At 40.5% G+C, this 18,270-nt stretch overlaps 2 protein-coding genes across 4 annotated transcripts in view; one reads left to right on the top strand and one right to left on the bottom strand.

Moving 5' to 3' along the window:
- The window catches only part of LOC308089114 (extracellular matrix organizing protein FRAS1-like), a 237,327-nt gene extending 229,856 nt beyond the window's left edge, over positions 1-7,471 (top strand). Inside the window, 4 exon segments of the mRNA XM_080433684.1 lie at positions 87-292; positions 1,128-1,274; positions 3,014-3,406; positions 3,880-7,471. Coding sequence (XP_080289810.1) covers positions 87-292; positions 1,128-1,274; positions 3,014-3,406; positions 3,880-4,113 — 980 coding nt within the window. The 3' untranslated portion in view covers positions 4,114-7,471.
- Positions 7,472-9,312: 1,841 nt separating this feature from the next.
- Positions 9,313-18,270, bottom strand: part of LOC308089222 (H-2 class II histocompatibility antigen, E-S beta chain-like) — a 42,137-nt gene continuing 33,179 nt past the window's right edge. For all 3 annotated transcript variants that reach the window (XM_080433814.1, XM_080433813.1, XM_080433815.1), the window contains exons 3-9: positions 17,272-17,529; positions 14,489-14,761; positions 13,559-13,778; positions 13,275-13,342; positions 11,612-11,725; positions 11,074-11,130; positions 9,313-10,660 (exon numbers count right to left, since the gene is read on the bottom strand). In XM_080433814.1, the coding sequence (XP_080289940.1) occupies positions 11,093-11,130; positions 11,612-11,725; positions 13,275-13,342; positions 13,559-13,778; positions 14,489-14,761; positions 17,272-17,529 (971 nt within the window). In that variant the 3' untranslated portion in view covers positions 9,313-10,660; positions 11,074-11,092. The remainder of the gene's footprint in view (positions 10,661-11,073; positions 11,131-11,611; positions 11,726-13,274; positions 13,343-13,558; positions 13,779-14,488; positions 14,762-17,271; positions 17,530-18,270) is intronic.

Here is an 18,270-nt window from a genome sequence, read left to right as displayed (position 1 = left end):
CTCTCTCTCTCTCTCTCTCTCTCTCTCTCTCTCTCTCTCTCTCTCTCTCTCTCTCTCTCTCCCCACCTCTCTGCTTCCCCCTGCAGGTCAGACGCTGTATGGCAGGGTGTTGTGGAACCCGGAGCAGAACCTGAATGCAGCGTATAAACTGCAGCTGGAGAAGGTCTATCTTTGCACGGGCAGAGATGGATATGTGCCCTTCTTTGACCCCACAGGGACCCTGTACAATGAAGGACCTCAGTACGGCTGCATACAGCCCAACAAACACCTCAAACATCGCTTCCTCCTGCTGGTAAAAACAACATGATTGTTTTTATTAGACTGTATACAGGGATCAGTTTGTAGAAAAGAAAAGCCATAGACTTTGTTCTACAATAGATAGCATTCAATCTACTATTTGGCCAAAATAGGGACATCAGGTTTTAAGCTTGTAGATGAACTATTTCTGCTATTTTTGGAAAATGTTTGAAAATGTAATGTAATGTAAGATCTTTCAACATAGAAACGATTATGACGATGAAGCAAAATAATTGCAATTATCTCAAATAATTGCGATCAGGTGATTATGTAATAATTGTGACTATGGTTAACATCCATTTTTAACAAAAATGGTGGATTGTGATGTTATCAAACATAAATAAACATATCAGACAGTCTATATTTCCCAAAAGGAATGCATGTATTAGATTCAGTCTGAACAGAAGCAGGGATAATATGAGGCATAGATTTTCCAACCCCCTTTCCACCCCCAGCCAATACAACCCTGTGTATATAATTTATATTTGACTGATAATACTAGTATAGTGTCCAAAATAAAGGATGCAAGACTGGCTCAGATACACATTCTCATTTATTGGGAACGCTTACGCGTTTCGGCCTCAGCCTTCCTCAGAGCAGATAAAAAATAAAATACAAATCTGCTCTTAGGAAGGCTGACTTGGGTGGTATTTGATTCAAGTTATATTTATAGCTGAGCACCCGCTGCCTAAACAAAAAGGGCATCTAGAGGAAGCGCACCTGCTTTTTTTTCTCCTTTTTACCAATACTAGTATATTATTAGTGTATAGAATAGTATGCTAGATTTGGAGCATTCTGAGTATTTAGTCGTCCTCTGATTCCTTCCACAGGATCGCAAACAGCCAGACGTGTGTGACAGATACTTCCATGACGTTCCCTTTGAGGCTCACTTCTCCTCTGACATGCCTGAGCTGCAGTCCATGGCGCCCATGCCTGGCGTGGATGGTTTCACCATGAAGGTCGACGCCCTCTACAAGGTAAATGTGTTGCTCAGCCAGTCACTGTTACCTAGGGTTGTCACGGTTACAAAAAAAATTGATGATTAATTGTCACACAAATATTTGCGATTTAACGATTTAATTGTGTTTATGGCATTGAACACTGGAACATAATGAATACAAATTGTATTTCTGTTTGCCTTTTAGGCTTTGTAATAACAAATTGCACGGGGCAGATATGACAAATAACTCAATTATACACAGAAATTCCTATAACTCTTTAACACATTAACCGCCAAGAACGTAGTCCTACGGTCCGTTAAATCCAACTGTTAAGCGCCTAGACCGTAGCCCTACGGTCCACGGTCTTTTCGCGCTAAAAATTTCCGGGTGCACTTTCGGATTTTTTTTGATCCACTTCCGTTTCCGGTTTGATGACCGGAAATAGAATTATTTGGGATCCGGTTTTGACGATCACGTCCGCCCTCGTTCTACAGACGAAACTGAAACTCAATTCTCTTCCTGTAGTTTTTTCTCCTCGCATATCACTGTTTAACATAATCCGCTCTAACTACAACATGGATGCCCCGTTTGACACGTGGTTTTCACTGGGAGATACAGTGAGATGTCGCGGATGTAAACAGACCGTGTACGGCTCAATCTTAAGGATTTTAACAAGATCTATGGCGACATGAAAAAAACAACAAAAACACCTTGGCACTGGTGAGTACATTATGAGATTAACCTCTGGCGGTCGATGTGTTAAGTGCCAGAGTAAAAGTGTAATAGTGTCACCCCAGTGCCAGCGAAAACGAGATGTGATTGACCTAATGTATATGTATATACATTAGGTCAAACACAGATAGGGAGGGTTCCATTTGTAAAATGATAAAATAAAATAAAACAGAGGGGGGACATTTTCTTAACTGCTTAAGTTCTATGTGTTTCATTAGAGATTTTGACCAATTTGCCCAAAATAGGGATGCCAGGTGTAATGTTCAAAAAGAGGCCGTGGTGCACCGTGATATACACATACCATGATCCAGCTGGAACAGTATATAATACTGTTCCAGCTGGATCATATGTGTATATATGTAGATATCTTAGATTTTCTTTTTCTCCTCCTGAAAACGACAAAAACTAAATTCATCCACTTCTTTAAAGGGATTGTTGGCAACATTAAGCCTAAATTTGAAAAATATCTATATATATATATTTTGCATTTTCTCCCCTCTATCAGCCACTATATAATGATGCTGGGGTGTTTTCCTGCATTGAAACACAGTCCTCTTTCTGAAATCGTATTTTCCCTACTGTTTATGTTTGTCTCGGGCCGTAAATTAACGCACGCATGTGCGCATCCGTGCGCGTCCGTGTCCGTGTGAACTTTTAACTTTCGGTTTGAAAACGCTCTCAAACTTCGTTTTTGAGGCACATAATTTACTTTTCAGATAGCGTTTGGATAGAATTTAGTTGTTTAACTTCATATATGTGGTCAATTTGTCATGAAAGAGCCTATTTAAAAATAAAAATTCAGAGAACCGGCAGGGGCGGGCAGTTCCGTGAATTGTATCCGAATAAAGCAACCTATATTCGGCATGGCCCGTTTAGAAGTCCCCTTAACTCTATGGAAGTCCTCCCTGCGTCACCCCCTGGTGGTCGGGGAAACGAACTGCTGGAGTTTTTTTCTTTGTTTATCTCTGAATCGCCTACAATCCCTTTAAACCTGTAAACCCGTGACGTGACAATAACGTTTGATTCCGGTTTGCGATGTCCAGGTGGAGGCGGGCCACCAGTGGTACCTGCAGGTGATCTACGTGATCGGCCCCGAGTCGCGCTCCAGCCCCAGGATCCAGCGCTCGCTCACCTACGAGCTGGGCCGCCACCACCAGCGCCAGCAGCGGGCCCGGCGCGACCTGGTGGACCGCAGCGGGCGCCTCACCCTGGACGAGTCGCTCATCTACGACAACGAGGGCGACCAGGTGAAGAACGGCACCAACATGAAGACGCTGCGCCTGGAGGCCCCGGCCGCCGCCGCCACCTTCAACCCCCACCTGGGCAGCTCGGTGGGCGGGGGGGTGGCCGCGCTCACGCTGCTGGTCCTCGTCCTGCTGGCGTCCTGCTTCGCCTTCCGACGCTGCAAGGCCATGGACAAGAAGAAGGCTCCCAAGGTCAGTGGTGGTTTTTACAGCAACCCATTAACCCCTTCAGACCGGGAAAGCATCTGTCATTTTAGATTTCAACCATTATTTTATACTTTTTCAAAAATAGCAGATCGACAAGCTCATAGCGCGGCACCAAGTGCCCCCCCACTCCCCACTGTCTGGGGGGTGGGGGAGGGTCTGGTCTATCCACCAGAGAAAATATTTTTTAACCGTGGTCGGCCATTTTGTTCCGGTCGGCTGTTGAATAACAGCCGTTTTCACCAAAAAAAGAGAAAAAAAGGGAACAGAGTGTTTTTCTAAAACTCATAAAGAAGGAGTGGACGGGAGTGTCATTTTTTTGGCTGACGTCACATCCGTCCATTCCTTCTTTCAGGGTCCTAGGATAATTCCTACGTTTTTTTTTGTTGGAAAGACGGAGATCTCCGTCATTGGCAGGGATGTGAGTAAACGTACTGTGTTACTTTCCTCCACTGCCCCAGGTTTACGAGGAGTACCCGCTGAACACCAAGGTGGAGGTGTGTCTGGACAAGTGCGTGGAGAAGAACTTCAGCACCAAGCACTGCACGGTGAGGAACGTCAACGTGTTCAACCGCACCCGAGAGGACAATACCGCCACGTCCAACGGCAAGGTCAACAGCGGCAGGACCAAGGTCAAGCAGGTCAACCTGGAGGTCAAACTTCACAACAACCTCCATGACGGTACTGAGGTCTGAGCCCGGAACCCTACCCACTAATCCAGAAGCCGCGCCCCCTTGAGCCCGTAGCCCCTCCCACTACGCCAGGAGCCCTGCCCCCTGAGCCCGTAGCACCCTCCCTGTAAGCCAGGAGCCCCGCCCCCGACGCCCAACTCTGCTGTGTGTATGTCATTCCCAAGCCTTTTCTTTTGCGAGGGAGGGGGGGGGGGTGGGGGGGCGCTTGTTTTGTGTCACTCAACATCCTGTGTTAGGGGCCGTGTCCACAGAAAGTGTTTTTTTTTGAGCGACAGAGCGCTTTGGATATCATGTCCATAGATGGCGCTGAGCGAGACGCCTCTACACAATGATTGTGTTCGTGTCTCTCCAACCGTCTGCATAGGAAAGCGACATTGATGAGCTGCGCTCGTATCCCAAAAGTTGAACTATTTTCTGCCCAGAGTGCTCCGGCAAGAAACGCTGGATGTCCTGAGCGCTGAAACCCGATGCTGGGCCGTGGGGCAGAGCAGCACTCCAGCGTGTATTTACCATAGAAATGCACGGCAGAAAGGAACTCAGAAAAAGCTTTCTGTGGACATGGCCCCATGTGTGCAAGGTTTTACAACAGATGAGGGACTTCTTAAATCACAAGCAAGTCATGGCGACAGCAAGGCCTCGAGGCGCAGTGAGGCGCGCGAAGCGGTCGACAGGTTATCACGTGAACCAAAATAAGCGCTCCCTCCGTGTTGATCGCAGCGATGCGGGGCATGGTTTCTTTGTGGTTTCGTCTTGGGAATAGCATACACGCCACTCTACTACTACTGTACTTCATGTCTCCACACTGGCCAGGACGTTGGAGAGAGAAAAAAGAAAGTTTGTACTTACGGAATGAGATGTTGTTTTAATGTATTTTTATACTCAGTCTAAAGGGGGAAAAGGGAATGACGGCATGTGATGTGCAGCCAGCTATGCAGCGTTGAAATCATTTCACAACTGGGCTACCTCAGGAACCCACACACCCACTTGACTGTCAGAACATCAGCCACAACAACAACAACAACAACAACAACAAAAAAAAACAACAAAAAACAACAGCAGCAACCGGTCCAATCTGACTGAATTATGAGTCATACTGTCGCTGTCGGGTGTAAATCCAAAACAGTTAATTTTCAGGACATCCAATGGATCTGGTGTAGTTATTATCATTTAGTCACAAGCTCTTACCACAGACAGACTTAAACACTTTCAACGTGGCCTGCCTATATTTTGGGCATGACATTGTAGGTGAAAATATAGTATCTTACACTTGCAGACTGGCTATTTTCGCTACTTTTGCACTACTCTGTCATACGAAGAAGTAGGGCGTTAATTTACAAAAAAATAAATAAATATGAATTATAAGGTTTATGCCCAGCAGCGATGACATCAAAGTTGCTTTTTTTGTATTTTCCATTTGAATGGTCCGTCACGTCTAAGGACAGGTAGCTCAGACACTGTCCATTGTTCACCATGTTATTTCACTGCTTAAATGTCAATACTGTAAAGCTCAATTTATCGTTGCCGTCAGGTGGAAATTTTGTACGTCCAAAACCGTTACTTTTCAGGAAACGGAAAGAAAAAGAACCTGTGTTGTTCCAATGGTTATGAATTAGTCTCAAGCTCTTGTTAATACTTTTAATTGGTTAAACATTCATAAAACCCCGCAAATAGACGTTCACTTTCACATTCAAATGTTTTCGTAAATGGTGAAACTAGCCGATCTACAAGCATTGTGAAGCGTTGTGAGCTTATACTGTAGATTGGCTATTTTCGCAATTTTTTGTGTGACACTCTTGAACGATGAAGTAGGCATTGATTTGAAATTCTAAAATGTTGAAATACAGAGATACAAGTTTTCTGACTGACAGCGAGGTTAGACTCCCACGCACGATGCTCTCGCTTGCCGACAACAGACCTAAGAGTTAACAAGCGACACTGTCATGCAACGGAGTTTACATGAGGCATAACATGACCACTATGAAAGTATTACAGCACCCCACAGAGTATTGATTTTGCCCGAGGCCAAGGAAAGGATTGATATATATATTACAAATGATATCTATTCAAGTGCAATTACGTCATATCTTCCGTTTATCCTTCCCTCACATTTATGTTTCACAAATGTATACTTCAAGCCTTAATTTGTTCTGGACAGATATTGTTAACGATGTGCGAGCAACCATGTTGTTTTCCTAAACAGCTGCCAATATTAAGTGCCATGCAGTATTTCTTCTTCATGACTTTTAAAAGTCCACACATTTCACCCAGTGTTTTTTATTTTGTATTTTCAACCGTGTAAAGATTTCCCTTTTGATCATTAACTTCACCAAAACGCTACACCAGAAATGCAGTGTGCACTTTGAACACATCTCTGTGTAGGGGTTGAGACCCCATCCCACTCTTAACATAGAATGTTTAAGCCTAATTTATTCATAGTCATACAATGGTGCAAGGTTGTTATAGTTAACTAAATCTACCCATATAACCCAAACTAGAATTGTGTTTACAAAACCTAAAAGTTTTAGTCTTTGTCAATTTATTTCATACATAAGCCCAGTATTTTTGGGTGGATATGAAATCTATCTTCCATTTTATTAGCTGTGCTTTATATAATAATTCAAGCCAAACATCTTTTTAAAACTATAATGGCCTTGCAACCGTGTCCCATGCCAAAAATATCGGATTCAACAAGCTCACAACGCATCGTGATGTTTGCTTGTTTGCAGCTCTGCTATTTCCGGTGCGGGACACCTTCGTGTGACGAAGCATAAATTAGGCATTAGCCTTACAACGACTCTAAAGAGAAAGCTTATTTTTTATCAATATGTTAATTATTTTCTAAGATGTGTGACTACTGTATGCCTTCATTCTGCCAAAAAGACACGTTAGATTTGTTCCTATCTTTGTATATATACACAAGTTCAGCACCAGTTCATCACTCTTGTGGCTGAAAAAAAAAAAACATTTGTCTTTTGTATTATATGCTATTATGTTAGCCTTCATTACATACTATGTACGGCTCGTCTACTGTTCTTACCCATTGTCTGTCAAGGATAATGCTAATGTTGCTTTTACATTAGCGTGTGGTTCAAGAGAGCTGCAGCATGACATCTAGCATCCCACAGCACTGAATGTCCTGCACTTTGACTTCATCTTTCTCTCTCTCTCTCTCTCTCTCTCTCTCTCTCTCTCTCTCTCTCTCTCTCTCTCACCACTGACTGAACGGCGTGCCTATCAAGGGACATGGGAATGGGAAGTCTGGGATATAACAGTATATTTTTGGTGCTATCATTTTGTGAAAATTAACTACAATGCTATCATCGGTATGATGCCTGTATTTGGTGCCTTTTTTTTTTAGTAATAATAAAAATAAAAAAAATGTGTCCTTTTTTACCTGCAGGTTTTACCCATTGCTGTTGTTGGTTGTTGTTTTTCTTTATAATGTTTTGGTTTATTTAGATAAGAGAGTGTATACACAGGGTAGTGAGGTCCAAAGGTCCTGAGTTCAAATCCTAAAAAGCAGATCTGAATTTTTAAGAATCGTGAATTTCTTTTGACAAATTCTGAATAGTCAGCACCATAACATAGTCAGCAGCATAGTTATTAAAAGCACAGTATCACCAATTAAAAGTCCCAAAGTGGATTAATCACAAAAAAAGCTGAAGCTTGTGTCCATTGTGGTCCACATAAAGCTACCTGGACACCAGATAATGGTCTGGTCTTTAATTAAGACCAGAGGAACTCTTCCATTTGTTTTAACATGTCACTCTGCTACCAGCATCCGGGACAAAGATGTTTGTATCTGAGGGCCCAGGAGACACAAAGACCAACTTGCTGCCGAGTGTTAGTCTGGACAAAGCTGTGCAGAAGGCTTCGTCCAGAAAGAAGCTTAGGTCATTCGGCTCTACTCTGCTTTGCCTAAATTGGAGAGCTGTAAATGCTGTGGTGGTGCCTTCAATGATCTGTGGAAATTCAATCCAGACACCTTCCTCTGGAAGAATGTTGATCTCAAGGGGAAAGACCCACATGCAAATGATTTGTGCTTTGACACACACCTTGACAGATTGTATCATCCCACAAAGACGATGATACGATCTCCCACCATGTGGAAGATTTTATTATGCAATGGTCTGGAGCAGTCGGAACTCTCACGTGCACGTGCGTGTGCGCAGTGCAAAATGGTAAGAACTGAAATTCCCTATCAACTCCCACACAACATTGGCAGATAACTGGCCTGATAACTGACTACCAAGAGATGGTCTCTCATCCTCTTTGGAAGGAAGCAGACCTGTGTGGCTGGCTAAAGCCCAGACCACACCAATGATTCGTGACATGACCAAACTGTAGCAACTAGCAATACGTTGTAGAGAACTGAATAGAACCGCCTCGTCCATGCTGGCTCATTGAGTCACGAGACATTTAACTTGTTGAATCGTAAGCAACAGGCTACGTTTCAGAAGGTGGTCAAACTTTCTAACCAATTAGTGGCAAGCGTAAGTGTGTACAACTCTCTGGTATCATCACCCGTGCTGTAAACATACAGAAAGTGGACAGAGAAGATCAGCTCAACCTTTTTGAAGAATTACCCTGTTTGTATAGCACACATTTAAAAAGCTACTCCAACAAAATCAACAAACAGAAAGCTGCACGTCATATCGTTGAAAAACTCTCTCGCTCTGTCTCTTGTCTCTCTCTGCCTGTCTCTCTCTTTCTCTCTCTATCTCTCTCTCTCTCTCTCTCTCTCTCTCTCTCTCTCTCTCACACACACACACACACACACACACACACACACACACACACACACACACACACACACACACACACACACACACACACACACACACAATCATTGTGTGAGTCCGTCTCACTAGCCATGGTTCACATGACGCTTGTCTGACACGAGCATCATGGCGGAATTTCTGGTTTTGGCACTTTCTCCATTTACAACCCGTACATGTATAGAGTGTTTATTCAGTAACCGTGTTAAATAGCTCTATATTGTGATAGTAATCATTGTTATAGAGTTTTTATTCAGTAACAGTGTTAAATAGCGCTATATTGTGATAGTAATCATTACTATAGAGTGTTTGTTCAGTAACAGTGTTAAATAGCTCTATATTGTGAATGGGTGCTCTCTCTTGATTGGCTGAAATTGGCAACCCACCTGCAGTGAAATGTAAGAGAACATGAGGCACAATTACGTTTTCTCATTCTTTTATTGATATTGTGACATTCCATTCAAACCAAGCAAATTAAAGCCAAAATCTAACATCTGAATTTCAAACCATTCATGTTCAGGGGCCCAGATCCCAGGAGGGAAGGAACGGATAGAAACACAACAGTGGAGTTGAAAAACGGAAAGATAAATAATCACCTCAGAACACCCTAGAGGGTTTAGGTCAACCCATCACCTCAGACCACCCTAGAGGACCATGTCCACCCATCACAGGGAAATAGTGATGTCATGATGATCGTAACACATTAATTATCACACATTATAAATGATTACATAATAAAAAATGACTTATGGTCAATTATAAAATAATAAAACCTTTTTCACAAACATGGTTGACTGACTTCCATTCAGATGGATATTAATATTATATATGTTATGAAGAACTCTGATTGTGTGTGTGATCATTTATTTAATGTTTCAATATAGTGTAGAACTGAAATATTATGTTTGTGTTTTCTGACGACAGAAACTATACAAAGTAATTTGATGAACCGCCCACACTAATTGGGACTCCCTCTTCCTTTGGTGTGTCGCCCAGGTGGCGCCTAAACCCTGACCTTTAACCTCACATAAACTATGTCTATAAATCTAACTTTCACCCTAACCTTAACCTCACCTCAAAACCACGTCGACCTGGGCGAAACACCGGGAAAAGACAGTAATTATCATTAGCTATAGCTAGCCAATTAGCATTTTTAATTGTTTAAAGAACTCATTAGTGAAAAAGGTTGATGATGTCATCATTGTGCTGCTGTTATGAGCATAGATATATATAAAGGCTAGATGACTCACCCGCGCTGCTGGCCAATGGAGTACGACGTTGCCACATGGCGGCCATCTTGAAACAGTCATTCATAACATTATGTCTATGGTGCATATACTTTAAAATAACCATAGCGTGCTAAATTTTCATCCGATTTTCAAACGGTTTGGTGTTTTGTAAACACCAAAGATGTAATAAAATTATTAAATTATAAAAAAAAAAAAAAAAAACATGATTATAATTATAAGTATGCAGTATCATAACTACATCTTTGGTGTTTACAACACACCAAACCGTTTGAAAATCGGATGAAAATTGAGCACGCTATGGTTATTTCAAAGAGTATGCACCATAGACATAATGTTATGAATGACTGTTTCAAGATGGCCGCGGTTGAGCTACGCTTGCGCCGTCCCCTTGAGCCATCTAGCCTTTATATATATCTATGGTTATGAGTATTTAAAAGCTGAATGGACACATATGTATTTCCTCCTCTCTCCACCAGGGATCATCGCTGACTCTCTGCTTCTCTGAAAACACACCCAGGTGTTCTGTGAAAAGAAAAGAAACCAATAAGAATCAGAATGTATTAATTGTGTGAACATGTTAACACTTTAGAATAACCTTCCCTTATAATAGTAAATTAATCATTCCCAAATTATTAGTTAATGTGTTATTCATAACTTGTTAAAAGTGTGTTAATGGTTAATGATTTAATGATTTAAAACTATGCTATAAATGGTTGATAGATCATGATCATAGATCATAGAACATAGATCATGTTATTAGTAAGGTTAAGGTTAAGTTTAGGTTTATAGACATAGTTTATGTGAGGTTAAAGGTCAGGGTTTAGGCGCCACACCAAAGGAAGAGGGAGTCCCAATTACTGTGGGTGGTTCATCAAACTGATGAAAACACACACAAGCTCAGTAAAAAGTTCAGTAAAAGGAAAGAGGAAGTGAACCTGGGTGTGTGGGAGGGGTCTAAAGATCGTCATTGGTTGTCGGCACCAGAATACGACCTGATAGAAGAAAAAGAGAGACAGTTAATACACACAAACAAATGAACGCTATGTACTGTATTATGTTTATTTCTCCATAAAATGCATAAATGTACACACAATAACACAATAACATTCAGTCATCAGAACTAATGTGAACATTTGACTCTTATTTAGGACTACATGTAACACTGATGTATTAAAGCTAAATGTGACAACATAGAACACACTTTGACCTCTAACTAGGTCGTCTAAACTGGTCTAAACCGGTTAAGGTTCAAAACCAATATAAACCAGTTTAGGTTGTGGCTTTACATGTTTGTTTGTTTGCATTTCTGTGAGGGTTCCACATGTCATGTGATCTTCTGTTGATCTGACCTCATTTCTTCCACTGGTAGTATAATAATTAATGAAACATGTTAATTAAACATGCTAATCACCTCATTTCTTCCACTGGTAGTAGATTAATTAATAAAACATGTTAATTAAACATGCTAATCACCTCGTTTCTTCCACTGGAAGTAGATGAATCCAGACAGGAACAAGACCAGACCCAGAACCAGACCTGATGCTCCCATGGCCACCTTGTTCTTCACTGACTCTGGCATGGAGTCATCTGACAATACAATTATCATATCATATCATATCATATCATATCATATCATATCATATCATATCATATCATATCATATCATATCATATCATACCATATCATATTATTACAGTAGATTAAAACACCTTGTTCTTCACTGACTCTGACATGGAGTCATATGACAATAAGCTACAACAACCAAACACAATAAACAACTAGAAAAAGTGCTCCTCGGAGCACAGGTCTCCGCCAGGTCAGGTAGGTTATTGTGGCCTCCTGGTGGCGCTATAATAGGCCAATGTGAAAAGGGTGTCATTTCTTCTTAGGCCTTGCACGGCAATCGGACACTGCATTCATGATTTGAGGCATTTTGTTCCAAAAATGTGTTTTGCTAAATTAGACCTGCTGGTGGCGCTATAACAGGTCAATGTTAAAAGGTTGGCATTTGCTCCTCAACATGGTGTGAATGTGTGTGCAAAGTTTGACCGCAATCGAACGCTGCGTTCATGATTTGCGGCATTTTGTTCAAAACAAGCCAGTACTGCAAACTTTAGATGTCAATCTTAGCCAACCAGGATGTAATATGAAAAATCAAACACATCCGTCTTGATCATATGAATAGATCATCTTTACCGATTAGCGTGAAATTTGGATAAAATCGGAAGGAGTAATATTATTATTTTTTTTACATATGTCGGCCTCCTGGTGGCGCTATAAAAGGCAGATGTGAAAAATTCCGGGCAAAGGTTTTTCCTTGACCTCTAGGGAGTGCGCTTACAAAGTTTTACACAGATCGGTGCAGTTATATGTAAAAACACAAATCGGCCCGTTATAGCGCCACCATGAGGCTGATTTGAAAATTTTCAATTGGCAATTCGTCCTCGGTATAGTGGAAATATGAGTAGAAAATTGCATGCTGTGTTCGTGATTTGAGGCATTTTGTTCAAAACGGAGCACTCCTGCAAACTTTGAAAGCCATTTTTAGCCAATCAGGGTGGAATATGAAAAAAATGTGAAAGACCAGTTTCGTTTAATGACTATAGAGATACTGTGTACCGATTTGCAGGATTTTTGGACAAAATCTGATGACTCTTTGATCTGTTTTTATCAAATCGATCTGGTCTTTGATCTGCTTTCATCAAATCAATCTGGTCTTTTATCTGTTTTTATCAAATCAATCTGGTCTTTTATCTGTTTTTATCAAATCAATCTGGTCTTTGATCTGTTTTTATCAAATCAATCTGTTCTTTTAACTGTTTTTATCAAATCAATAAGCTCATAGCGCGGCACCGAGTGCCGCGCTATGAGCTTGTAGATCTGCTATTTAAAAAAAGATCTTGAAAATTTGTGCAAATGTTTGAATATAATTTTGATATATTTTTTTTAAACAAAATTTTTAACTCCAATATTTGCTTCTGGGGGGTCCCTGAAACAACATATTTTGATGGGATCAGCGGCCAAAAACATAATTTTGGGGGTCCTTGACAAGAAAAAGTGCCACGCTCGGTGCCACGCTATGAGCTTGTATATTTGCTATTTAGACAGTAGATTACACTAGATTACAGTAACTGACCCCAGTCCATCTTGATAGGCGCGGTCAGGCTGGGATGTTCCACCATGCATGTGATCTTCTCTCCTGATCTGTAATAAACACACACACACACACACACACACACACACACACACACACACACACACACACACACACACACACACACACACACACACACACACACACACACACACACACACACACACACACACACACACACACACACACACACACACACTGGTAGTACCAGTAGAGGTGTCTATTAGTTGTGTATTTCTATGTATAGGTGTCTGTTAGGTGTGTACCTGGGTGTGTACTCCAGGTAGGAGTGGTACTGGTAGTACCAGTCACCATCAGACAGCTCATCAGTAGAGGAGAGACCAGAGGTCAAAGGTTCTTGACCTATCCACCAGGTCACCAGGATCACTTTAGGATAGAAGTCGTAGCTGCTGCACCTCAGCATGTGAGTGTGTTCACTACGACGAGGGGGAGTCTCTGACTTCAGTCTCACTTTGGGCTCCACTCCTAAAAAAGAAATCAATATCATTTAATGAAAATAGTTGGAATGAACTAGAGTAGAAACAAACAAAACAATACACATAAACCTGTAAAACATTACTAAAGCGATTAAAAACATAAAAAACTAAATAGTAGACAATAATTCAAATATAAAATCAGGTGGTGAAATTAAGTGTATAGAGCACCGAAGTCTGACGTCAGGGTGATGTGTTTATTTTTGGAACACAGTTCTTATATGAAGCGATCTAAGATTCCCCAATGAGGATATCAATGCAAAAAGTAAAGCCATGAACCTGCAAAAAGCGCCCTCTACTGGTAGTGACGTCAGGACTTTGGTGCTCTATAGAGGTGTGTTTTTAAAGTGAATAAAAAAAAACATTAATCCTGGTGTCTGTTTTAGGCAGGTCATTATATGAGGGTGGAAACACTCAGAAATAGATCTATATGTTTCATTTATACTCAGTGTACGATGGTGACACCACATGTTGTGAGCTTGTAGATCTGCTATTTCCACTGTGTGACAGCAGGATACAGTATAAATCAGGCTGTGTGTGTTTTAAGAGGATCTGAAATGTTTGTCAGCAGATTAAGTAATGTTTTATAATCATTATCAGATCAATATTAACACCATTAATCATCTCTGAATAGAATCATGTGATTTCATGTTGTAGTTTATGAGGTGATGAGTGTTGAGTGCTGCTCTGAGATCAGCACACCTCTCTTGTTCAGAACAGAGGAGTAGTCCATCTCAATGTTGGGTTTGCAGAATGCCTCTCGTCGTGATCTCACAAAAGCCAGTACTCCAGGATCTTTATTGAGGCGCTCTGCATTCTTCACACCAAACTCAGTGTATCCAACATACTGATCTACTCTACTGTCCCACCTGATGAACTCATCACCATCGAAATTAGCTGACTCTATATACTGTATGTCCTTCAGCTCACTGGAGTTAAACACACAGCGTTGAGCCTGATAGAACACATATCCATCTGGAAACAGACAATTAAAAATTTCATTAATGTTCAGTTATATTATCATCTGTATAATATCAACACTAGGCTAACTGCCCCCTATCGGCCAAATATGTCATTACAGAAAGTCTAAAATAGGTTCAGGCATCTTAGTAGCTTAAATACAATTACAAAGTAAACAAGGACTCTGTCTGTCTGTCTGTCTGTCTCTCTGTCTGTCTGTCTGTCTGTCTGTCTGTCTGTCTGTCTGTCTGTCTGTCTGTCTGTCTGTCTGTCAGACCCCATCATGTATTTCCAGGATAAACCCTTTTTTTTATACCTAGGCTATTTGAAAATAGCAGATCTACAAGCTCATGTCGCGGCACCGAGTGCCGCGCTACGAGCTTGTAGACCTGCTATTTTCAAACATTTTAGTCGTTTTTACTTTTGGTACTTTAAGTAAATTTTGATGCCAATACTTTTGTACTTTTACTCACATACATTTTGAATTCTGGACTTTTACTTGTAACAGAGTACTTCTAGATTGCAGCATTGATACTTTTACTTAAGTAAAACATTTGAGTACTTTTCCCACCACTGACTCTAGTCAGCAAACAAGGTAAATAGTCACATAGAGAGTAGAGAGAACAATGTAGAGCCTCAAAGAAACTATAGGATACCAGGTCAATCATTATAACAATCAGCTGAGTTATATTAAACAAATAAAGGTCATTATTTATACTGTAATTAAAGCCTGGATTGCAAACCTACTGTAAATGAAAACACTAAACTGTTGCTTTTGAAATTAAATTGCAATATTTTATAAAACCCCCAAATGTATCAAATAAACCATCATTCAATTCAAATAATTGAATGAGTGCATTGACTTCTGGGGGGTCCCCAGATAATGTTTTGTTGGGGGTCCCCAGATGATTAGCTTAATAGGTCAAATAGTTTTCTCACTCAACAGTAAACAAACCAACATACAGTATAAGTGGATACTGGGTATCTGCACATTTATAAAGTGACAATTTAATGACTTTTAAAACCTTTTTAACTCTTTGACTGCGGACGACGCGATAACGCGTCAAGTGCTACTTTGTCCAGTTGGCCGTCGACGCGCTCGACGCGCTGGACGCGCGTTCATTGTTTAATCTCTGATTGCGCTATGCTGCTTAATATTCAATGTTATTCTCGAGTTCCACTTACTTCACGGACATCTGCATCCGGTTTCATGACCTGGATTCCGTTTCCGGTTTTTGATTCTTTTCCCCAGTCATTTTCGTCCAAAATAGGTAAATAAACGGTCTTTCACACGGTATGACGGACAAACGGACAGTTTCTCTTCTATAATCTATGGTCTGGGTGACGATCAGTCATCGCCGTCGTATATCACAACGTAATTTTCGCTGATCAAAACAATGGGGGGGACGTCACATCCGTTTTCATGTTTTTCCTTGTCTAATCTATGAAGAAGGGTGAGAGAGACCCAACGACATGATCAAAGCTGTCATGTGCTGCGCTCTAGTGGCCGATTTGTGCTGGGTCTTTACATTATGTGTCCTTAATTTATTTTCATGAGAAAAATTCAAAATATAAAAATAAAAAAACACGAAAATTGCTGGCACTGGGGGAGTACTTTATGAAAATACTCTGGCAGTCAAAGAGTTAATAGCAAATTGGCCAAATTGTCAAATGAATAAGAGAGAGGCAAACGTTGTGAAAATAACCGATCTACAAGCTCACAAAAATATTATTATTTTGGGAGGTCCCCAGTTCAAATAGGATTATTTTGGGGGGTCCCCAGTTCAAATATGACAATTTTGGGGGGACCCCAGTTCCCACTTGAAACAGGATTATTATTTTATCGGATCACACGTACATTTTGATGGTAACTGTTGTATAATCGTATTATCTTGGATTTTGACATGATTCATATGTCTTTTAATTGAAAATCCAAATAAATAAATAAAAGTGTATCAGATACGCTCAGTGGTCATTGGTCATGGGCCGCGGTAACACGCCGTCCCACCAGTCTTTTGAGCAGGAGCACGCACACGCACATGCATCCATTAAAACAACCCTTACGTTCACATCTCAACAAAGGCTGCCGACTGCCGGGTGTCACACCAGGTGAATTAACATAGGAATGAGCCTAGATGCATATCAATTGTCCATTGTGTGACCTGTAGTGTAGGTGTTAAGCCACGTGCGTGTGACCTCTTTTAAATAGTGTCCCACCAGAGATAGATTCACCAAATCAACACTGGATACGCTTCCTCAGACGGTTTTTGAATGGTACGCTTAAAAAAAAAAAAAGATCTTTACGGTATACTACGTATATAGTGTAACACGGTAGAACACACCACTGCATCTACATAGTTGTACCATCTACACCTCACCTACAGCTCAGGCTGTACAGAGCAATCATAGATTTGTAAAATAAAATAAAGTACCGTGAGCACATATTCATGTTTACTAGAAATACATATTATTTAGAAAATATTTCACCATAAATGCTTAATATACATGTATATAGATTAATGTACCTTTCACTGGTGGTTTCTTCAAGGCAGTGCGAATGGTGTCCAGGTTGGCTTTGCAGGTCGCCTGCTCATTCAAAGCTGCTTCATAAGTGTCTGCACCGTAGGTCATATGATCTACAAACGGAGGCTGAGGCTCCACCACCTTCCCTTTGTTGAAGTCTGCGTACACCATCACTTCACCATCCAGTGCATACATGTACTCTTTATATGGGTCTTTAACTGTGTCTGAACAGCCAAGGACATAAATGTCCTCATGGAACACTGGAAATAAAACAGAGACAAATTTAAATTCAACAACAAACTTCTTCACAGTGACAATAACACATAATCATCATGTTAAACAATCATGTTTGCAGTGGTGGAAAAAGTACTCAAATATTTTACTTAAGTAAAAGTATCAATACTGCAATTTAGAAGTACTCTGTTACAAGTAAAAGTCCGGAATTAAAAATTGACTTGAGTAAAAGTACAAAAGTATTGCTATAAAAATGAATTTTAAGTACCAAAAGTAAAAGTACAAAAATGTTTGAAATAGCAGATCTACAAGCTCACAACACGCCGCGATGCGACGCGTTGTGAGGTTGTAGATCTGCTATTTTCAAATAGCCTAGGTATAGAATAGGGCTAAAGTTGTTAACGTATTCTTTATAATGTTAAAATGTATATCTGCAAAGTAACTAGTAACTAAAGATTTCAAATAATTGTAGTGGAGTAAAAGTACAATATTTGCCTGTGAGATGTAGTGGAGTAGAAGTAAAAGTACTGGAAATTGGAAATACTCGAGTAAAGATAAGCATAACTACCTCAAAATTGTACTTGAGTACAGTACTTGAGTAAATGTAATTAGTTACTTGTTTAGTCTCGCGTAGCCAGACAACTATTCCACAATCTTTGAATGCTATATAGAGTCTGGAAATACAACTCCCACAATCCGAGAGAGGAAGCTGGCACTTCCGTTTACGAAAATATATTTTAAAGTATCTTTACATTTTATTATTTTAT

Source organism: Gymnoscopelus braueri (assembly GCF_963280865.1).
Source record: "Gymnoscopelus braueri genome assembly, chromosome: 7".
Classification (NCBI taxonomy): Eukaryota; Metazoa; Chordata; class Actinopteri; order Myctophiformes; family Myctophidae; genus Gymnoscopelus; species Gymnoscopelus braueri.
The sequence above is the reverse complement of the archived record's forward strand: the minus strand, read 5'-3'. Positions and strand labels throughout refer to the sequence as shown.